The following is a 22615-nucleotide window of genomic DNA, read 5'->3' on the forward strand; positions in this document are numbered from 1 at the left end:
GCACATTTACTACAATCCCTCTGAGATCTGTAACATTTTATTTTACTAGAGCTCAGATACATTTTAGTCTTTTGATGCTCTTCCACTACACTGTTTTAATATCTTGAAAATATGCAACTTAGTTTGTGTCTTGGATATTTCTGCATCTTTTAAGCGGTTTGATTTCATTCTGCGCCAAAATACAAAATTAAAAAAAAAATTCTCTTAAACCTAAGCGTACATACACCGCATCTACAGTTTACCCAAATCTCTGGGGAATGCCTCAGCCATCTCAGGAGGTGCAGGGACGCTTGGGCACACATGTGTTTCAGTTTCCACTGCTGAGCATCCACTCAGGACTGCATGCATCGGTGTCAGTCTGTGGGGGGTGGCGGGGTACACATGTCCGCTTCGGGCCTACAGTTCTGGTCATTTCTGTTAGAGGATTAGAGATTAGGATATTCATTTCTTCCTTCTCTTCTTCCCTACATGCCTCTGGGGGGCATGTTCTCTCAATGTTTTCACCTTTTAACTTTCTTCTCTTTTAGTGGTGCCGGGAGCCAGGATAGTATTTTCTTGTTATTTTTATTTTTTAAAATTTTATTTACTTTTTTCTGCTGATATGAGAGTGCTTCAGGCATTCCGTCTGCATTTGAAATTTTTTTCTCAGGGATGTTTCTTAGTTACCTTTAGCTGTTGTGGTTATCTTTTAACAGCAAATCACTGAATGTAATTTAATTCCAATCAGATTTTGATGATACCTGAAGACAAATTTGCTCCAGATAACCTCTTAGACTCCAAGGAAAATTGGAGCTCATTTGGTGAATAAATCTTTTTTTAAAAATGGTTACATAAGGTTTTTGAAGGATCTGGGCTGTTCCTTGGCCCCATGTGAGATCCAGGTGGCTTGCCTGGCTATTCTGGCTGCAGTATGACTGTCATCATCTGTCATAGATGCTCTCTGTGCTCTAATTTGGGGTTAATGAATTAAGTGGGACTTGGGACGGTGGAGGAAAGGTGTCCGGTTGGAACAGAGTGGAAGCCACTGTCGCTGTACTTGGAGAAATGCCAGCGCTTCTCCCGCACATTTGCCTACAGATTTAACCCAGTGACTCACTCTGTGTGGAAGCCAGCATGCATCAGTCTTAATTTTAAAGTGAGAGAATATTGTTTGGTAAGATAATTTTATTCCATAACCAGTATTATGTAACTGTCTTTTCTTATCTTACATTGTATACATGTTTGGCAGCCTTTTGTGCCATTGCATGCTGCAGAGTCACTGCCGTTTTGTTCTATCCTGTCTCTAACTTCGGTTTCATGTTGATTATACTGTTCATATACATAATTTCCCTCTTACCTTTCACACCCTGTTTTTAATTTCAGTATTCTTGAACTGGTATACTGAAAGGCTTTGGTCTCAGGTTCACATGTAAATTTTATTTAGGAGCAGTGTTTTTTTTTTCTTACATGAAAATACGAATCTGTGTTGTTAATGTTTATTGAAAGAATACCTAGCATTTAGTTTCAGTTTTTCATTTTTTTGAATTAAATTATTTTTAATAAGATGAGTTGTCACTTACTGAGTTCTGTGAATTATGCTATTTGGCAATGAATCATCCCTCTAACTTCTAGAGTACCAATATTTCTATATGCTCTTTAAAATTCTATTTGAAATATTACATACCTATGACCTATATATATGTATATGGAATAATGCAGTGAATACCCACGTACCCACTATACCGGTGAAGAAATAAAATGTTACCAAATTCTTGGTTTCTCCTCTCCTGTATTTATCCCTTCCCAACTACTCATACATTTTGTGATAATCATTCTCATGCACTTCCTTATAGTACTTAATATATAGACACAAATAATATATAACGTGATGCTGCAAACTATTATCTATTCATTCATGTAAAATATATCTGCTATTAAAAACAATAAATATGAAAACTGCTTAGGAGGCATGTATGCTTGTTTGACACATGTTAAAAATAGTTTTACGAATAGGCTCACACTTGGCATACTAATTTTGATACTGTTTGGGAGTCAATCAAACTCTGGCTCTCCATTTTTGTATATATAGTCCTTCACTGTGTGAACAGTCCTCTTTTGTTGAGCCATCTTGCTGTTGAAAACAGGTTGGCTTAGTTTTCTTCCTTTTCTGTGAATTACACCTTTATGTATTTTGCTTTTTTTCCTTCCCTTTTTTTTTTTTTTTTGCATTTTTAGTTTTGATTTGTAGAATTTCTTTCTGTACCCTGAACCTTTGGATTTTTTTTTTTTCTGAACCTTTGAGTTTTTGCATGGTAAGGAGCTTCTCCTTGTCTGTGTATTCACATTGTCATTTTCTGTGGTGTTTTGTTGAACAGAATTTTTAGATTTTTAATAATAGTATAATTTTGCTATTTCTACTTTATAGTTTATGCTTTTGGGCTTTATTTAAGACATCTTTTCTGACACAGAGATCATAAAACATTCTGTTTTCTTCCAAAATAGCTTACGTCTTGCTTTTTTCATGTTTAAATGTCTAAACTACCAGTTGTAAATTTTATTATGTTTATTGCGAGAGAGGGATCTAATCCAGTATTTTTAAGGAAAGGATAATGAAAGCTTCCTGTACTATTAGTCAGAATGTCTCCTTTCTACACGAATCTTGAGTTGCACCTGTTGTGTGTAAATCTGTGGGGCTCTTTTGGTCCAGGTGTGTAGGAGCAGAACCTTGCACAGGGGCTCCGTCGCATATCTGAAAGGGCAGGTCCTTCTGTCTTCTCCACTGGCCTTGCTGATTTTGCACCTTTCCTCATCAGGTTTATACATTTTCGAACCTGCTTATCGATTAAGTTTCTTGAAAAATATTTCAGGATTTTGACTGGGATTGTATTGAATTTGTAAAACAATTTAGAACAAATAACACATTTATAACATTGAGCTGTCCTATACATGAACATAGTATAATTTCCTATTTATTTAAATGTTATAGTTAATTTTTATAATTTTATCCAAAAGTCATATACATCTTTTATTCGATTTAGTCTAAGTACTTTATATTTTTTAAACCAACATTTTATTATGAAAATATTAAAATATGTACCCAAGTAAAAAAATTATGACTCCACCACTTACATTTTACAGTGGTTAACATTGTATATATTTGCTTTACATCATATTCATCAATCTTGTTTTTTATGCATTTCAAAGTAATTTGTAGATATCTTTACACCTTATTTCTAAACATTTACACATTAGAGCTCAACATTTGGGTTTTTTACCCCCCTGAGGTAATATTTTTATGTGTTGAATTGCACAAATCGCAGTATATGATTTGAGGAGTATTTATAAATATATATACATCCGTGTAACCCACCAACCTATTTAGAAAATATTTCCATCTTCCAGAAAATTCTCTCAAGCACCTACCATGCCACCACCTCTGCTGTCACTTAATTTTCTCACTATGAATTGGCCGTGTCTGTCCTAGAACTCCATTTTCTAAGTACTTTTTGTGTGTGGCTTTTCTGACTCACGTGTGTTTTTGAGGTTCATCAGGCATGTGAGGAGCACCGTGTTCCTTTTTATTGCCAAGTAGTCCCTTGACTGTTTATGGCACCCTGTGTTTATCCATTTTTTTTCATTGGTGGACACATGGGTTGTTCCTAGTTTGGAGAAGTCTGAAGAAATTTCTGCGAATAATGTAGAAGTGTTTTTTTTGTTTGTGTTTTTTTTGTGTGTTTTGTTTTTTGGTTAACGTATGTCCTCAATTCTCTCTGGCAAGTACCTAGCAGAGAAATTTCTGGCTTATGGGGTAGAGGTATGTTTAGTTTTTTAAAAAAACCTGCCAGACCGTTTCCACAGTGGTTGTACAATGTATCGTGCACTCCTGCCAACAGCATGTGGTAATTCTAGTTGTTCCACATCTGTGCCGACATTTGGTGGTGTCAGTTTTAGTTCTTTTTGCCGTTCTGGTGGGTGTTCAGTGGCTTTTCGTTGTAGCTAGAACTTGTATTTCCCTGATGACTGATGATGTCACGCACTTGTGCATATTGACCGTACACATTCTGCTCTTTTGTGAAGTTTCTGTTTATTTGCCAAACCATTTCTTATTGCTTTTTTCATCGTTATTGAGCTGTAAATTTTGAATATTCTGGATAGACGTTCCCTTCAGATGTATGTATTACCAATGTTTCTCCCCATCTATAGCTTACCTTTTCATTTTCTTAATAGTATTTTTGAAAAATATTTTTAATATTGAAATTTTTAAATACTTTTTGCTATCTGTATCTCATCTAAGGAGCTTTTCCTTTTCCCCAGTCATGGAGCCCTCCTGTATTTTCTACTCCAAGTTTTATAGTTTTAGTTTTTATGTTTAGTTCTATGTCCCATCTCAAATCAGTTTTGGATTAGTTTTATATTTTTCCATATGAATATCCAGTTCTGGTGCCATTTGTTGAAAAGAGTTTACTTTTATTATTACATTGCTTTTAGTTCCTTTGTCAAAAAGCAAATGACAATATAATATACCCATATATATCTTATGTAATAAGTCTGTTTCTGGTCTCTTCTGTTTTTTATCTTCTGTTGTTGTTACCTATTTGTCCTTATGCTTTTACCATATACTCTTGATTGCTCTAGCTATGTAGTAAATCTTAAAATCAGGTAGTGTAACTCTTTCAACTTCATTGTTCCTTTTCCGATAGCTCTGGGTATTTTAGGTTCTTTTTATAGCCATGTATATTTTAGAATTAGCTTGTCAGTTTCTGTAGAATAAAAATGAGTTGTCATTATGACAGTTTAACTCGCTTAACTACCTTTCCATGTATCAACTAAGGACAAGGACATTTTCCTACATAATCACAATAGAGTTCTCAAACTCAAGGAATGTAACTCTGATACAGGATTATCTAAATGCACTCTGTGTGTTCAGATTTTTCTAGTTGTCTCTAAAAACAACCTTAAAACTTGAAGCTTTCTTTAAAAATTCTTTTTTACTTATCTTGAATCCAATGATGAATGAACATGGGGCCTTTAAATAGTTCAGATTCTTGGTCCTTATGCACTGGAGTATCTGATTCTTTAAGACAACAAGGGGCCTGGAAATCTGTATTTTCCCACCTTTTTAATTTGAACAAAATCAAACCTTCAAGGCTGTTACAAGAAAGATCATTTAGATTCACCAGTCAGTAATATTTTGATGCTTTGCATTATCTGTTCATTTTGCTGCTGAACTATTTGAAAGTTAAATCATGATACTTTGCCTCTGAATTCTTCAGCATGTTTTTCCTAAGAACAAGGATGTGCTCCGATGTAATCACAATGTAATTGCCATGCTCAGAAATTGAACACCGCTACAGCACCGTTACCTAATGTCAAGTCCACTTTCAAATTTTCCTGATTAATTCCAATAATGTTTTTTAAACTGATCTTCCAACCCACTTTTGAATTCTTGATGTCCTTTACAGGAGGATTTTAAAAATTAAATTAGATTTTCCTCCACAAAGTCTCATAGGTAAACCGTATGTCTTCTCTAAAATATATTGGTTTTGTGTGTGTGTGTGTGTGTGTGACTTTCTAAAGATTTTGTGAGGTAGACAGTGAAAATCACAGTGAAGAGAAGCTATTTTGTTTTCTTCTGTTACAACAGTCTGGTAATTTAAATTTGTGGGAAGGAAACATACAAATAAAAGCACAAGTTAACTGTTCCTTGAAAGAAGTCAAGGGATTCAAGTGCTGGCAGGGCTATTGGATGGCAGAGGAATTAGACTTATTCCATCGAGCTGAATTTGAAGGGAAAATAACTGGCCTAGAAATTGTTTTGTAACTCATCATAGCTAATGAAAATATTGCACAAAATAATCAAACTTTCTCTTGCTTTTACTCTCCGTGACCCGTACCACTAATAGACATTTAGTTGACATACTAGCATTTGATTTCATGACCTTTTTAATGGCACAGTGTTTAAGCCAATAACGAACGGGGCTTCTGCCAATGACTGTATGTTACAAATCCAGTGCTTATGAGTAAGTGCTGAAGAAGACGTCACATTTCAGAATGCGAAGCATGGAAACTCTGTTAAGGGTTAAGAAACATTTTTCAATTTGATGATATATTTAAAAATATATAAAAGGAATACGTAGGCAATCTCAAAATTAAAAGCTTAAAACAATCAAAAGATTCTTTAATAAAATTAATAGGAAAGACATGGCCTGGGAGAAAACTTGTAACCATGTATCTGTTAAAGGACAAGTGTCCAGAAAATACAAAGAAATTCTACAATTCAATTTAAAAAGCTACAAAAACAGGCACATGTGTAAACAATCCGAACAGTTCACAAAAGACAAATGGTCAATAAGCACATGAAAAAACTGCTCAGACACTCATGCTCAGAGGAATGAAAGTTAAACCACAGTGAGATATAACTGCACAGACTGACATCACCAAATGTTGACAAGACTGTAGAGTAAAAGAATGGTTGGACATTCTTATTGGGTATATAAATGGGAAAAGGTCTGACAGTTTCTTATAATACTAAATATATGTGGCCCTGTGACCTATCCATATGTCTCTAATACACAAGCAGTAGTCTTGTACAAGAATATTCCTAGCAGCTTTATTTGTAGTAATCTAAAATGGGAAAGAGGCCAGGCTTCTACTAACAGGAAAAGGGAATAGGCTCAGATATACTCCAGTGTGTTTATACAATGGATTCTGCACAGCAATAGAAAACAATAAACTATTGCTAGCATAACACTCGTGGCTCTCAGGAACATAAGGCCGACGTAGCGAAGCCTTACACAAACAAGCACGTGTTGTGCGGTACCACTTTTACAACATTTCAACAACAGGTAAAACTAACCCACAATGAAAAACGAGAACAGTAGGGCTACCTGTAGGGTTGAGGCTGGAGTGGGAAGGGCCCAGAGAACTTAGGAGTGGTGGTGATGCTCTGTGTCTTGATAGAGCATCACCATGTTCTATCAAGACACAGAAAAAATGGATATTTTTGTGAAAACTCGGATATTGTATAGTTAAAATTAGAGCATTTCATTTTATGTAAGTTTTACATAAGAAACAAAGAAGTATTGAATTGTAAGTACTTAGGGGAAGTGAACTAATGCCACAATTTATTTTGTAGTGCATTACGATATAAAATGAATTAATTAATGGATAGAGACATGGCTGCTGTAAGTATTATAATAAGATGTTAATGATGGACTCTGATAAGTGTACAGGTATTCTCTATAAAATTTTTTCAGAGAATTTGTGTGTTTGGAAGTGTTCATGATAAAATATTGGGAAAATACTCAGATATCAGTTGTTTAAATCATATAGCCATTTTTGTGGGGCAAAATGGTTAAATGCTGGCAATTTTTTTGTGGTCCATTCTAACGTATGCAATCACATTTTGTTGCTGTTTTATTTGGCAGTCTTCATCTGTCAGGGTATTAATACGAATGAAGCCTCATTTCCTCCAGTCATTGTTCTTAGTTGGACTAGATTAATCTCCTAATTGTCCCTGGGACAGATTCCTTAACATCCCAGTGACTCTCCATTTCTAAAACTCTGGTCGAAATCCAATCTCATTGTCAATGCAAAATTTCTTGTGTCTCTTTAGCAGCAAGGCAGGGGGACCCGAAATGGGGAAGATGTGGTCGTGCGCCCTCTGCCTGGTCTGCTTTGGGGCAGCGTTCGCCCTGCCTCTTCTGGGTTCTAGCTTATCAGGAGTGCTGGGGCTGGGAGAGGAAAAAGGGTAACACCTCACAGGTGCCTGTCAGGGTCTCCTCTGCTGGCCGATGAGATCAACTGGCTATAGTTGCCCTCAAGAGTGAGGTGCCAAACACGGCCTTCGCGAGTTCTTTGAAATCCTAGTGAGGTCTTTCCTTGGGGGGTGACCACTTCCTCCAACCCTTCTGGGCACCGTCTCCTAGTGGGGCACCCCACCCTTTCTGGCTCCTGGGAGTTTCTTGCCTGGCAGTCTACCCTTTGGAGTGAGATGCTGGCGAGATGGTACAAACCCTGGCTCTCTGTCGCTGCCCGCTTTGGTCAGCGGGAGGCCGACACCCCCCTGCTGGGAGTGCATGCTGCTTGGTAGCCACTGCCTTTTCTCTGCGGCCGTCGCGCCCCAGTTCTCTTTGCTCCTGCTCAGCAGCGTGGCTGACCCTAGTCCGTGGCTCCCCCGGACACTGGAACTGATGATGGCCTGTCTCCAAACCTCATCATTAACATTGCCAGGCAACCCAGTGCCAAAGCCTCCAAGCAAACAAAGTCACTCCTATCAGGCAGGATATTCCAGGGACTTAGAGATCACCTCCAAGCAGGCAGCCACACCTCTGTTTGGGTAAAGTTAATTCTTCACTGCTGTTTTCCGTTGCAGCCATTCTGTTTACCTACTGCTCTTATTACGCTTCATTATTATTAACTTACTTAGTAAAGGGTCGTTGGCTGCTCCCCGAATATATTGTGATGCATAATTACATCAAGTATTTTGGCCTCTACTTTTCTAAGACACATCCGCTTTGTGATTTACACGCGAATCTCTCGTGTGTATTTTGTGCTAGTGCTTTCCTGCGTCTCCCCTTTCTTCCCTCCCCATTTGCATTTACACTTTATTGTAAATGCCAGTTTCTTTTGCCCTAGAAGGTAGGAGCTGCTGGGGAAGGATGGCTACGGATTTTTTGCTGTCTAAATGCGTTAAGATCAACCGGCCTTCAGGGACACAGCTGCACATCAGCAGTGGCCGTACATGCCGGCTTTGTGACTCAGTCTCTTGCCAGGGAATTAGAGTTAAATGAGTGGGGCAGGGTTTTTTTGTTATTGGGTTTAGCGTTGAAAACAGAACTTTTTTTGTTTTAACGACTTTTCACCACCGCAGCGTGTCCAAATGGACAGCATAACTCGCTTTCGTTTATCCTTTTGTCACTCAGTTCAGGAGGAGACTGTCTCATTCGAGCACCATACCAATGTTACCCACGTGGACAGATTGACTAGACTGCGCGAGGAGTGGTTTTTCCTCTGAGACTAAGTCTTCTCCTTTATCGAATGAGAACTCTTTAAGGTTAAAGAACTAACTCATTAGGCCTGGCACGTGGAGCGAGCTGTGGGCGTTATCTACCGTTTGTATTGTGTTTTAGCATCTTACCAGTGGAGTTTTGGTGCATCACAGATTAAGAAGATGGGGGTCGATGGACCCCTGTTCTGGATTCAGTCATTTTCTTTCGCCCTGAATCAGTAGTAGTGTAGACGCAACGTGTCCTAGGCGGTGGTTCCTCAGCTTGGGCTTCCAAAGAATAATAAAGGTTCCAAAAAACTCCCCGGAGGCCGGTATGGATCAGGATCGCTGATACTCCTTCTGCTGATAGAAATGGACATGACTTTCCCAGTTTTCTTTTGCCAGATTCCGAAACTCATGGCGGCCCCCTGTCGCTCCTCCAGCCACTCGTGCCTTTTCTTCTCAGGGTCAGGCACGTGTCAGGCGTCTGGCCGTCAGGTCGGACCAACGGGGCTGCATCGGCCTTCCCACTTGGGCCTTCCCGTGTTTAATCGCCCGAGATGGATCAGCGAGGACTTTCTGGCATGGCAGTGAAAACTTGGTCATGGGCTGACTTGAGTTCATAGCCAGTATTTGGGAGCCACTGGGCTTCTTGACATTTCTCTTGACTATTTGCAGGTCTTCCATTATGAATTAATTTTAGGACAATTAAATTCGCGGAGATGAGGAAACCCGAAGTGACTTGGCTGTCATTGAAGTAAACTTTGCTTCCCTATTTCTGAAGCGTTAGCAGGAAGAGGTTTGATTGGCTCACATAATATCAAAGATTTGAGAAGGAATGTACTCATTTATTTAACAAACGTTCGTTGAGTTCCTACTAGGTACGAGACAAAGACACAGTCGCGAAAAAGGCGGATTCAGTCCCTGGCTTTATGGAAAAAACGCGCATTCTGGAGATCGAAAGAGATTAAGAACGAATTACCAATGAGATAACGCTATGAAAAGCGACACGTGACTGTGAGAGCATGTTAGAAAACGCTCCCACAGAGTGTGGCGAGGCTTCCTTGAGGAAATGGGGGTTAAGCCGAGTGAGCAGGAGGCAGCTGGGTTGGGGGGGGACGTGGTTGCGCAGCAGTGCCGGCGCCCCAGGACGGAGCGGCCCGTGCAGGGCTCCGGAGACAGGTGTGCCACACGCCCAGCCGGGGGAGACGGCGCTCAGCTACGGCCGGAGTGGTAGGCTGGGCGTGGCGCGTAGTCTTCTGGGCCACGTGGAAGATTTTAATTTTATCCTGAGAATAATTTCGAAGCCATTGAGGAATTTTTAACAGGATAGGGTTATACTCAGATTTAAAAAATATTATTCTGGCTCTGTGTGGAGCACGACAGCTTCTGTTGAGGTACTAGAGCAGCCTGGGAGGCGATGGCACTCGGGTTTGCGTGATCAGAGTCGGGAGCCAGAGGGTAAGTGTGATCTGAGACAGGGTTTCCCGTCTTTCATGTCATGGCACACACACATCCTTTTAAAAAATAATCATGCGGGGGTAAATAGACAAGGATGACCCAGGTCCTGAGGGGAACTCATGTTCTGGCACAGTGGTAGCCCATTTGCAACAGCTTGATGGAGAAACTCTGAGGGATAGGCAATTGGGAAAAGAGGTGAAAGAGTTTGAAGTCAAAATTGAGTCCCAGGTTTGTGGCTTAAGCAGCCGAGTCGATGGAACTGCTTCCAAGGTTTGTACCCTGGAGAGAGGAGGGGAAGGATCGCGGGTTCATTGGCATATACCGGGTGTGGGGGTTCCTTACACCATCAATGGGGTATTGAGCAGACAGATATGTGGGTTTGGAGCTCAAAAGAGAGGCAATTTTAGGCCAGAAAGAAGGTAGCTGAAGTCAGCTGGGGAGATGGCGTAGGACCATGGCTATGGACTCTCCACATTAAAAATCAGCTAGAGGAGAATGAGCAGCCAAGGAGATGGAGAATAAAACCAGAGCGGAAGACGAGCGACATGCCCAGTGATTCTCAAGTAATGAAGGTCAAGGGGAGAGAACATGACGAAGGAGGTGGAGTTTTTCTGAGAGGGCAAGTAAGATGAGGGCTGACATTTTCTCTTGAGTTTGGTGACTTGGAGGGCGTCGCGTGATCTTAGAGCTGCTGCGCTGAAGCCGGGTTGCAGCCCAAGGACTGTAAGGAGCGAACGGCTGGTTGGAAAATGAAAGCAGGGAAATAGCTCTGTTGAGACTTTTATCTGTAATGGGAAGAAGAAACGTGAAGCAGGGACCAGCCATGACCTTGAGGGAAGACGTAGTAAAGGCGCAGTCTGGGGTCCAGGAGAGCGAGAAGGTGATCGTGAGGTCGCTGGGGAGGGCGGGACGGGAGGAGTCAGGCAGAGAGTGGCGCCGCTGATGGTTCTCTTTTCTCTGTGATGGTGAAGCTATGGCGTTTTCTGAGTAAGAGAAAATAGAATCATTTGGAGATAAAGGAGTTCAAAATAGTCATTGTGGAGAACAAGAAAGTACATTTTCTAGGGATGTGTGGTAGGAATGACAGGCGGTCCTGAGGGCTGGTTGCCCTGGGCTCCACTGCCCCTGCGCCTGATTGTTATGGGTGCGCCCAGCCGCCTTCCCAGTTGTGCACAAGGTGACTTTTGTGTTCATCCAGGAAGGCAATTATGGCAGATTGATGCAAAGACAGGATAGAGGAACACAGGGGTTAGTGAGTCAGGGAGTGACTCTTACGATGAACTAGGAATCCTAAGGTGGATAGAGACGCATGTGGAGGTGGTGTTCCCTGGCAGGGGCGGTGTGAACCTTAAGTTTTACTCAATGCCTGCTGAGTCGACTTTTGTTACGTAATATCAGCTGTTTAATATTAGATTCAGAATGGTAACATGTGCTCGTTTCCTTTGGAGACTTTATGTAGATGAAAGGTTTCTTGTTTATGTTTTAAAGAGCTGTGTTTTGGGTATCTCGTGATACCCTGCAGCCTGGACCCAAACAAGCTGAGCTTCCATAGCAAGACTGTGGAATCTATCAGGTGGTCGTGCAGGAGAGCTGCAGAGGTTCTTAGTGAGAACGAAGATGCAATTAGGAAGGTGGACTAGGTGGGGTTTATGGCAAGACCCATGGTGAGGATGTAAGCGTGGGGGTTGGATAGAGAATGGAAGGGAGCAAGGTTACTGCGGATGGAATACAAAGGAACGAGAACCTGTCACATTGGACCCACAGACTTCGAAATCACATGGTTATGGCCGGAGTCGAGATGAAGAAGCCTCTGCTGAGGGGACGGGGCCCTGGGGGTGGTGCTGGCGACGGGACAGTAATGAGGCAGGGTGGAAGGTGATATAATTGGATGGCATGGACCTCAGAGAAACAAGTTATTTTTTTTCTTCTTTAAATGGCAAGGAAATGAATTTCTGGAAATTGGTTAAAATTTCCTCCTCTAGCCTCTGAGAATTAGGGAAGGCTAGTACAGTGCAGTGACTCTCTTTATGTGTGGTCCCTAGACCAGCAGCATCAGATCGCCTGAGAACTTATTAGAAATGCAGATTCTCAGGCCTCAGAATCAGAAACTCTAGGGACAGACCCAGCAATCTCTGTTCTCACGGCCCTGCAGGTAGCCGATGTGCTCTAAAGTTTGAGAACCGCTGCCGTATGGCAGCCGATTGGGTGGCGGAAGGAAGGAGTCGGTGCTGACCCACGAGAGGTCTGATGGATTTTCATATGGTAGGTTTTGGAGGCAGGTAGAGCCCAGGACTCCGTGGACATGGGTCTTGGCCCTCCTGGCATCCATCGGCATCAGGCTGATAATGATGGCTTCAGACCACATGTTAGAAGTTCGGTTTTCGCTTGGACCTAGGAGTTGCTATTAGTCCCAACAGCTTTAACAAGGAATAATTAGCTTTGTGTTACTTTAGTTGTCTTTGCTAGATTTACTCTATGCAAATTAAATTTATTTTTAAACGTCATAAACATTTCTCATCGTAAAAATGACATTGTAAGACATACTTAGAATTCAGAATTTCTTTTTTTTAAGGAAACGTCGTAATAGCTGAAATGTTATTTCCTGACCCTCATCACCCTATCTAAAATAACAGATATGCCATTATTGTGAAAGGAGCGATGACATTTTATTGGAATTGTGAAAGTGTTGCAGAAGACAAAGGAGAAGGTCAGCTATAGGATGCGTGAGTATGTGTAGCAAAGATTCGTTGAGGAGGAATAACCCGGAGCCGTGTTGGGGAAGCCTCAGGGGTGAGGTGAACACACACTTAACATCTGAGCTTCTTGTCTCAGGCCGGCGCTTGGCCACAGACCTGTAATTTAGAACGCAGCTGGCCTTGCACAGGCCTGTGGGGAGGGGAGAGGCCCCAGCAGCCCCCGCGGTTTGGGTGGCAGAGTGGGTTCAGGAACGCGCTTTGAATTTGAGATGAGAATTGTGCCTGAGTTGTGATCGAGTCAATGCAAGTGTGTTGCATGGATGACTTTAGCAAATACATTCAAGCCTAGTTTGTCCCAAGCAAATATATTCATGCCTAGTTTTTACAGGCGAGGAAACCGAAGCCCAGAAGTTTAATGGCTTCTCCCAAATCAAAGTTAATGGAGAAGCAGGGTATCGAATCCAGGTCTCTTAAGTCCTACAAGCTACTCGCCACTTGAGTGTCACGGCTTGGTTTCCAGTTTTGTCAGGGAGGGTTTCTTCTCGCTCTCACTCTTTCTCTGAAAAAAACAAAAGAAAGCTTCTGAAATATTTGGCTAGGACATTTCTGTGATGGCGGGTAGCCTCAAACCCCTGTGAACAAATGATTCAGTATCTGTCAGCGTTTTAGCGAGCCCTGTCAGTGGGTCTGACCCTTGAGGAAAGGGCTCCGGGGAATGGCTCTCGGTCACAGGCCACCTAAGACACTTGCCAGTTTTGTTGAGTTGGCCCCGATGCCTCATTTACTCTGTCCCAGTTCTGGGCCATCAAAAATCAGTACCATAGGTTGCTGACTGTTTTCCAGAACATTCAATTTGCATGTGAAACATTCAATTTGACTGAAAAAAATTGACTCATGAACAGCTTTGCTGCTTTGCTCTGGATACTATTTGTGCTAAATTAATTTAGTGTACTAATCAGCACGCTCATGAATTCTGCTAGTCTTAAATCAGCGAATAAATGGTACTAACATTGGGCTGGATTCATTCCTTAGAAGGGAATATTTGGACCTGGGGTTGGAGGGAAGTAGAACGAAATCAGATACAGTTGTCAATCTCTTTCTAGTTCCTTCTCTAAAACTGTGTTTCCTAGATCACTGCTTTTGATGCCAATGAGTTCTTTCTTTCCTGTCCCCTCTCTCAGTCTTTCTTCCATCTTTATTCTCTTCCTTCATTTCCCCTCCTTACCCTTCCCTCCATCCTTTTTTTCTAGCTCTGTTTCCTTATCTCGTGAAACAAATTTTTATTGTCACTTTACTTTTGCCATTGGAAGAATTAGTCTTGAGATGGTGATGCCTGTGAATCAGAATTCTAGAGCATTAATTATTTGTTACCATTTAGGGTTCTGTTTCATTCAAACAAAGTAAGTAATGATTAGGTTCCGAATGGCCAGATTGAGCTGTTTCTGGGCTTGGGGCCACACTTTATAGCAAGACTTGTTTAGTTTTGAAGGATTTGGTACTTAGGCTAAAACCATTCAAGACTGATTCCAAGAAATCAAAACTGGCAGCACAATTTGTTCTGTTTCATTTTTCCAGCATGCTCGATTTTTGTAGTGTTTGGGTAGGGAGACAGGACCAATTGAGAAAGGAATCCCATAAGTGGGAGAAAGGCTGTTGGATTGCTAGGAGCGCATTTCAGCCTGAGTGATTAGCAGTATTTGGCCAAGAGGAAGAGGCCTCTAAAAATAACTGGTGAGCAGAGTCTGCAGTCGGTTCCAATTTCAGTTCTAGAGGCCTTGCTCGTGGAGCCATTGGCCAGTCTAGAGCCTCAGTAGGAAGAGCATGCGGCGGGCCTGGTACCTGCTAATGGAGCTGTGATTCCCCCCCGCCCCTCCTTCAATATCTATTACTAATGGATTGAACAAAACAAAATGGCTGAAGGTAAAGGTATATTTTTATTGCTTGGGTTAAAAGTGACATTGAATCCTACTGATAATTTTTAGCTGTATTTTCAGTTGTGTGCGCTTAAAATATTTTCGGCTAAGTGCTTTGACTACATCTTACACATTTTCTATTTTGAACTCCTGGAACATCGGCTTTCACAGTAGTTTAATTTTTTAGGAATAATCTGTCTTTAAGAATACATTTTGCTTTCTTAACTTAGAATATCTTTTAGTATATTATACTATCAGAAGCTGTATTTTAAAACTTCAGAAAAATGTACAAGCGGTTTTCCTTGATTTTATGTTAATTACAGTGAATTTTAAGAATTGTGTGTATTCACTCATAAAATTATAGGAAATTTAAGGAATGTATATATCCTATCTTGTATTATTGAGCACATTTAATTGGCTCAAAGACTTAGTATATGTGGAAACTTACCTAATTTTTATGAAGCAGAGGATAAATGTAAAGACACTAGGATTTTAAAAATTTATTTATTTTAAATTGAATCATTAACCTTCAGGTGTTCTTTAATGATGTGTTGAATTTACTTCTTCATATATATTTTTGCTTTACTTTGTAAATTAAGATTGTCTTCTCATTTAGTTGAAAGCCAGCTACACTGGCTCATTATGTTGAAAATTTATTTAAGGAAAAAAAACATACTAAGACTGCTTCCAGCTCTCAGCTGCCTAAGCGGCCACTGGAAGGATTCTATTATTAGTATAGAGAATATGAGTATCTCTGCTTCGAACACTGTTTTGGATAAATGGTTAGAATGGGTCACTTGACTATTTTAATAAAGTACCTCATGTAGTCAGGAAGAAGAATATTAGATATATATCTGACGTTCAGTTCTTTTAGGAGACATTTTTCCCCTTCTCCGTGGATTGTATAATTTACATAGTGAGATAAAATAAGCTGTTGCTTCTGACACACTTTTAACAGTTCTTGATTACCAAAGGGTGACATTTTGTAATATGAAAAAATAATCCATTTGATGAGTTGCTTGATAGTGCTTTTTTTTTAAACTTTGAATACGTAGAATTTATGTATAAATACGAACTCACCTGCATAATGCTACTAACACTCATAAATGGTTGATTTGTAATTCAGTTAGTAGTCCACCCACATAAGTAATTGAATACTTTTCGGGTGCTGGGGTACAGCTTTTATTTTCCCTTTCCTCAGCCAAACAAAATTAACCTTGTCATCCCTAGCCCAGTCTTCATTTTGGAGAGAGACACATTTCATTGTCACTATAGTGAATTTTCTGTGTTTGGTAGTAAATGAAAACATTTTCTGATTTGGAGGTCATGTACTTTTGATGGGTCAGCATGGGGAAAAAAATGAATCACATAGTTCTTGCCACACTGTTAACCCCCATTAAAACTCTTTTTGACTAATCCCTGGGGCTGTAGGTCAGATGTGGAGCCAGAAAAGGAAATGAAGACTCTTAGATTTATTCTGATCTTAGAAAATAGGGACAACTACTAGATGTTCTTCCAGAATGCCTTTGGAACAAAGTACTGGTTTCAGGTTTGCTTAGGGAGTTTTAAATCACCTTGAAGAGTTTAGCTTACTGTGCTTTTTTCTATTTCATTGGGCAGAAACTGATCTGCCCTTTAGGACTAGGCACGTGATATTTATAAAATGACATACCACGACTGTTTTATTTGGTATCAGTTAAAAATGTCCCCTTAAAAAAAGTCTTAAAAATGACTCCTTTCTATAATTTATTGTTTTGTTCCTTTATGGAATTAATAAATATTAACAGTAATAAGATTAATAATACTTGAGTAACATCTCAACTTGACATTATAAAGGCATGGATAAAATATTGCTAATAATTTCGTAGTCCAGCTAAGTAACATTAACCCTTTTTTTTTTGACATTTACTTTTTAAAGTGATAAATCTGATGAATCAAAAATATGTTGAACGAAAATCTTTCCAAGATTAATTAGACATTTCTTGCATTCTTAAACAATTTAAAATAACGTTTTGATGGCAGCATCCCTCTGAAGGTCATCCTTCCCTTGTGCTGGAGATTATTTTAAGACCGTCCGGGGTTTGCCCGCATCGGTCGTAAGTGGCCTCCTGCACCACTCAGGTTCTCGTGTCCGTTCCTGCTGTCGCGTTCGTGCCTCTCGAGGCCTCGCCTCCGCAGCCCTGTTGCTTTAGCTTCCTGGGTTACGTGGGCTTTCAGACCTGCCCCTTCCTTTGGTATGGTCATTTAGGACACTCGATTGAAATCGTTAGAATGTCGAAAAAAATTTATAATGCTCTAGGTAAAGGCATGTTCTTTACTGTGTTTGACTTTGTCTCACCCTTCCCAATGCCTTTTCTCCATTTCGGTGTACACATTTACATAATTATTTCTTTAAAAACCCTTTTTCTTCATTTTTTACTTATGTTTGGTGTTACGGGTCAAACATTTAGATGAGTGTTACCGATCAACTTGTATAAGGGATACTTTCTGAAAATCTCAGCAATGTTCCTCCTTCATTTCTGCCTTAAGAAAGAGGTAGACATGGAGAAAAAAAATTGAACTTTGAAATCAAATTATTATTTTGTTTTATTAGCTTTTTCATTTTATTTTAAATAGTATCTTTATCTTGAGGGTTCTGTTTTTATTTTTTAAATTTTTATTTATTAGGAAACTTTTATTAAAGTATAGTAGACATATAATACATATGAGCGTTGGTAGTATAACATAGTTATTAATCATTTATATACCTTACGAAGTGATGACTGCAATAAATCTAATGACCATCTGTCACTGTACAAAGTTATTACAATACTGTTGACTCTGTTCTCCGTGCTGTACATTATATATCTCTGTGGCTTATTTATTTTGTAACTGGAAGTTTGTACTTCTTATTGTCCTTCACCTTTTTCCCCTCTCCCTCCACCTCACCTCGCCTCTGTAAATAGCATCGTCTTGAGTGCACTTTCATTTAGATACACATTTTGAAAAATTAATTACTGAGAAAAAATTATATCATGTTTGTCACATATGCTGAATAATATGTTAAACGAATGAATAAAAGGATGAACTGCATTTATTTAGCCTTGTTATTTTCTAGTTAATTAAGAACAATACAAGTCACCAGTGTCAATTACAAAATGCCAAAGAGGAGATAACCCAAGGACTCAGTTTTTCTGCAATTTTAGTGCTCATTTTCTTTTAATAGATCATATTAGAAATAAATTATATGGTCATATGTTATTTGGTAAGTATACTTTTATGAAATCGCCACATGACTGTTTATAAATCTGACCCTTTTTTTGGTGGATCTGTCAATATTTTAAAAAATAGAAAAGGAAATTGACTTTCTTTAGGAATGAAATTTGTCTTGTTTCGTCATTATAATTTTATACCCTTACGTATAGATAAGTAGATAGAGATGTCTATGTTGGGTGTATAGATACATACACAGACTATCCCTCAGATTGATTTAGTTTTTATGGCTCCTTTTGAAAAATTAATCTAGTGGCTTTTTTTTTTTTTTAAGTTTGTGTTTTTTTTTAGCAGAAAGAATTTCGTTTTAATTTTTCATCCAGAATAGTTGGCATTATATTCTTGATGTGAGCCACTGGAGAACTACTACCACTATTTTGTAATTAGAACTGGGTTTAGGAGTCAGAAAGCAGGTTCTCCATTAGAGCGTGTGAGGTTTTTGGGAATCCCGTAGTTTGGCCCACTCATTTGGATCAGGGGACTCAGGACCGTGGGACTCAGGGTTTATTCCCAGCTCTTTCTGGCCTGTGCTGGTGACTGGGGGTGAATCGTCTAATCTTTATAACACAGAGCTGTTTATTCCTGTCCTTGACCCTACTGGTTCTCAACCAGGCACTGCCTTGTGGGGGACACTTGGCAGTGTTTGGGGGTGTTCTTGTCATAGTCAGTGGGAGCTGCTTACCTTTGGGACCAGAGATGCCAGCTGCCCTGCAGTCATACAGGACGAGGAATTGTACTGTATAAACATCCGGAAATGCTCTCTTGAGAGGCAGTGGCAGAAGGATCTTGCCAGCTGTGCATGCAGAATCACTTTGAAAGACGTGACCGCGCTCAACCGATGGAAGACAGTTCTTACCTGGTTGATAGTTTTCCTTTTTTCCAAGGATGTTTTGGGATATGACATACCCTTTTAATTCAGTTATTAATATTTACATAATATTTGTTCTATTCCTTTTTAAGAGAAACTCAAATATTATGCTCTTTCCTGTTAAGGACAGTGTTGATCATTTTCTATTAATATCACTTGACTTTCATTATTATTGTTTGGTTGTAAGAAGAATATTTCTGGAAGAATAAAAGGTATTAAACGTGTCACATGTAACAAATGACGTTTTTAGTGAACAGCAGTTTACCAAGCTGTTTCCTGCATTGAGACCAATTGTGAATGAGCTGTTTCCTGTTTCCCTGTGTCCTGTGGATCTTACACAGGAGGGGGCCTGACTCGTACTGTTTGCTTCTCTTCTTCCCTGACCTTTATTTCCTGTAGAGTCTCCTTCCTTTTTCTGTCCCTCTCTGGCTAAGAATATGGGGCAGGTTTTGGGGCATCTATTTTCTGTAATGGTTCAGAGCTTTTAAGATTCTACAAAAACTAAGTGGGACAGAGCAAAGGATTTGTTTTGGCTCCATTTCTATATGATTTCATTAAATCATCAACATGCTCTGAACTTTGAAGAAAGTGGTATTTAGGCAGTTTTGATAAAAGAACTTGGAAGTAATATACATATTATATCAACCTTTATTTTTTTATTTTTTAAATTAATTTATTTTTTAAGCCTATAGCACCTAGTCTTCCTAGGTGGTCTCCCATCCAAGTACAAACCAGGCCTGACCCTGCTTAGCTCCCAAGATCAGATGGGATTGGGCTTGTTAAAGGTGGCATGGCTGTAGACCACTCAAACCTTTATTTTAAAAAATATCATTAGCCCATCAGTAGTTTATTTCTCGAATTATTTATAAGTTAGGATTTTACTTGTGTTGAGTCTATCATTTTCAAAAATCTTTATGCAACATGTTTTGAGAATTTAAGTGAAAACTGTTTTTGAAATAATTTACCATTGTAAGCACTATCAAATTATGGGAGAAATAATTCAGTGAAAAGAGGCATTTGATAAAGTGTTTTCTTATATAATGACATTGTGCGTCATTTTATTTTCAAACAGACACAAAGCATGGAGGACACAAGAATGGAAAGAAAGGACTGTCTGGAAGTTCTTTTTTCACATGGTTTATGGTCATCGCATTGCTGGGGGTCTGGACGTCAGTAGCTGTTGTCTGGTTTGATCTTGTTGATTATGAGGAAGTTTTAGGTAAGAATTTTGATATTATTTTTTAAGTGAATTTGTAAGAGCATAAATGACATCCCTTAGTAATCTTAAAGATTTATCAGCATGTTTTGGGTTCTGTTCATTTCTGTAGCCATTCATTGGTTCTTAGTGGAGTGAAAAAACAGGGCGGGTTATCAGAGTTTCCTTGAAGTAGTGGTTTTTTAACTTCTTTGAACAGTGTATGTATATCACAGAAATGTTTTATCAAACAATACTCTATAATTACTATTCTATTCATTATGTTAGAAATTTTAAAAATACTGGTTATGAGCCACTGAATTTACTTAAAGAACCATTAGTGGATCATAAACATACAATTCGTAAGACTTTGCCAATTTGTAAGAAATGCCTTAGAGAGCATTTCAGATCACACCCCTCTGTGTCTTTGTTGGAATTGGTATGTGTGGATGTGAGTGCGTATGTGTAAATGTCATGATAGGGTGTGTGTGTGTGTGTGTGTGTGTGTGTGTGTGTGTGTAGGCAGGCGTTGGTATAGGGATATGTGGGTGAGTGTGTAGGTATGGTCTGCCTGCCATTTGGAAGAATGGCCGTGTTATTTCTAATGGTTGTCTTCCTTTCTCATTATTTTTCGATTTATCTCCCCATAATTACTGTGCTTTTTCATGATTTTTTTGCATTCATGATTTTTTACCATTTCTGAGTCATACTCCATTTCTTAACCTCACCAAGTCTTTTTTTTTAATTGAGGTAAATTCACATAATCACATAACAAAATTCAGTATTGAAAATACTCAAATACTTTAAAATCAACAGTTTACTGATTTCCAATATAGCCATCATTTTGTGCTATCATCATAATTATCTAAGTCTAGAATATTTCCATCACTCCTTTCCCCCGAAACCCCCAGGCCCCTGCTCCTTTCCTCCTGGCGAACACTGACACGCTGTCCATGTCTGCGAATGTCTATTCCGGACGGTTCATGCAAATGGAATCACATAACACTGTGGCCTGTGTCTATCTTTTTGCACTTCGTATCGTGCTTTCAAAGTTCAATACTTACTCCATTTTATGGCCGAATAATATTCCAGCATATGGATATACCACTTTTTGTGTGTCCATTCATCACTGATGGACATTTGAGTTATTTCCACTTTTCGGTTGTTATGGATAAATGGCCTTGCTCTTTAATAACTCAGTGAAAGAAGTGGACCATGTCACTGGAAAAAAAAAATGCACTTCTCTGTATGTGGTGTTGCTAGAAAAATACCCTCCTTTTCATAGACCCTCATGTACTTCTGCCTTACTTGTTAAGTTATAGCCTCTTTTTGGGGGGGAAAGGGCAAAGAATATAATAACATGCTTACATGTAATTTGCCTTTTGTTAAAGCTCCTTATTTTTCTTACTTTAAGGAAAGTGTCTCTGGATAAATCGATAGACTAACAGAGGAAGAATTTAGTGTGAGACAGACTTCTCAGTAGATCTGTGCTTTTGCTGGTTTATAGTGATATGTTACTAGGGAAAGTCTGTTAAACAAAAGAAGGAATTTCAAATATTCGTACATTTGAGCACAAGTAACAATTTTCATGTTTTTACATGCATGCAGCCAAAGCGAAGGACTTCCGTTATAATTTATCAGAGGTACTTCAAGGTAGGCTGTTGGAGATGCATTTTAAGTCTACTTGTGTTAGTCTCTAAAATCTCATCTTTATTCTGTTAGTTATCAGACAATGTGTAAGTGGTAAGACCAATTTTCCTTGTTAAGTTTGTCAGAAAAGTATAGTATTTTCCATGTTTCTAATGTTTGAACTCTGTGCTATATATAGCCTTGACCTGTACATCAGTGTTTTTCATTTTCTTAGCAAAGAAATGATCACTTTTGTATCTCTCCATTACTATTATCGTTTTTAATGTCTGTTTGCTTTCTAAACCAGACTTCTACATAGTAAGTGTACTGTTTTCCTAAGTAGAACAAGGCTCGGGGAGCGTGAAGGTTGGTCATAGCTACTGTTCTCCAGAAGTCCTGCCTGCTCTCATGCAATGTTTTCATTTACTTTTTATTAATGAAATGGTAATAGTGCTGCCAACTGGTTTCTTAATACTAAGGCTATGGTTGCGAATGTTATTTAAAATATCGCTGTACAATATTATGTCTCCTCACAGCAGTTGCCCAGTGATGGATTATAAATGTTGAATTTAGGATGCTTTTTAGAAAATTGATGTATTTGACTCATATTTGAAATGTTAAACATAACAGTGC

At 39.2% G+C, this 22615-nt stretch overlaps 1 protein-coding gene and 1 pseudogene across 8 annotated transcripts in view; one reads left to right on the forward strand and one right to left on the reverse strand.

Annotated features, from left to right (window-relative positions):
• Positions 1-22615, forward strand: part of ASPH (aspartate beta-hydroxylase) — a 176807-nt gene that overhangs the window by 4543 nt on the left and 149649 nt on the right. For 4 of the 8 annotated variants that reach the window (XM_036232830.1, XM_016162542.2, XM_016162545.2 and 1 more), the window contains exons 2-3: positions 20231-20377; positions 21962-22006. In XM_036232830.1, the coding sequence (XP_036088723.1) occupies positions 20231-20377; positions 21962-22006 (192 nt within the window). Of the gene's footprint in view, positions 1-3125; positions 15046-20230; positions 20378-21961; positions 22007-22615 lie in introns of those variants that run through there. The other 4 variants (XM_036232831.1, XM_016162543.2, XM_016162546.2 and 1 more) reach the window with 3 other exon arrangements.
• Positions 19842-19960, reverse strand: LOC118612137 (annotated as a pseudogene).

Source organism: Rousettus aegyptiacus, unplaced genomic scaffold (assembly GCF_014176215.1).
Source record: "Rousettus aegyptiacus isolate mRouAeg1 unplaced genomic scaffold, mRouAeg1.p scaffold_m13_p_15, whole genome shotgun sequence".
Classification (NCBI taxonomy): Eukaryota; Metazoa; Chordata; class Mammalia; order Chiroptera; family Pteropodidae; genus Rousettus; species Rousettus aegyptiacus.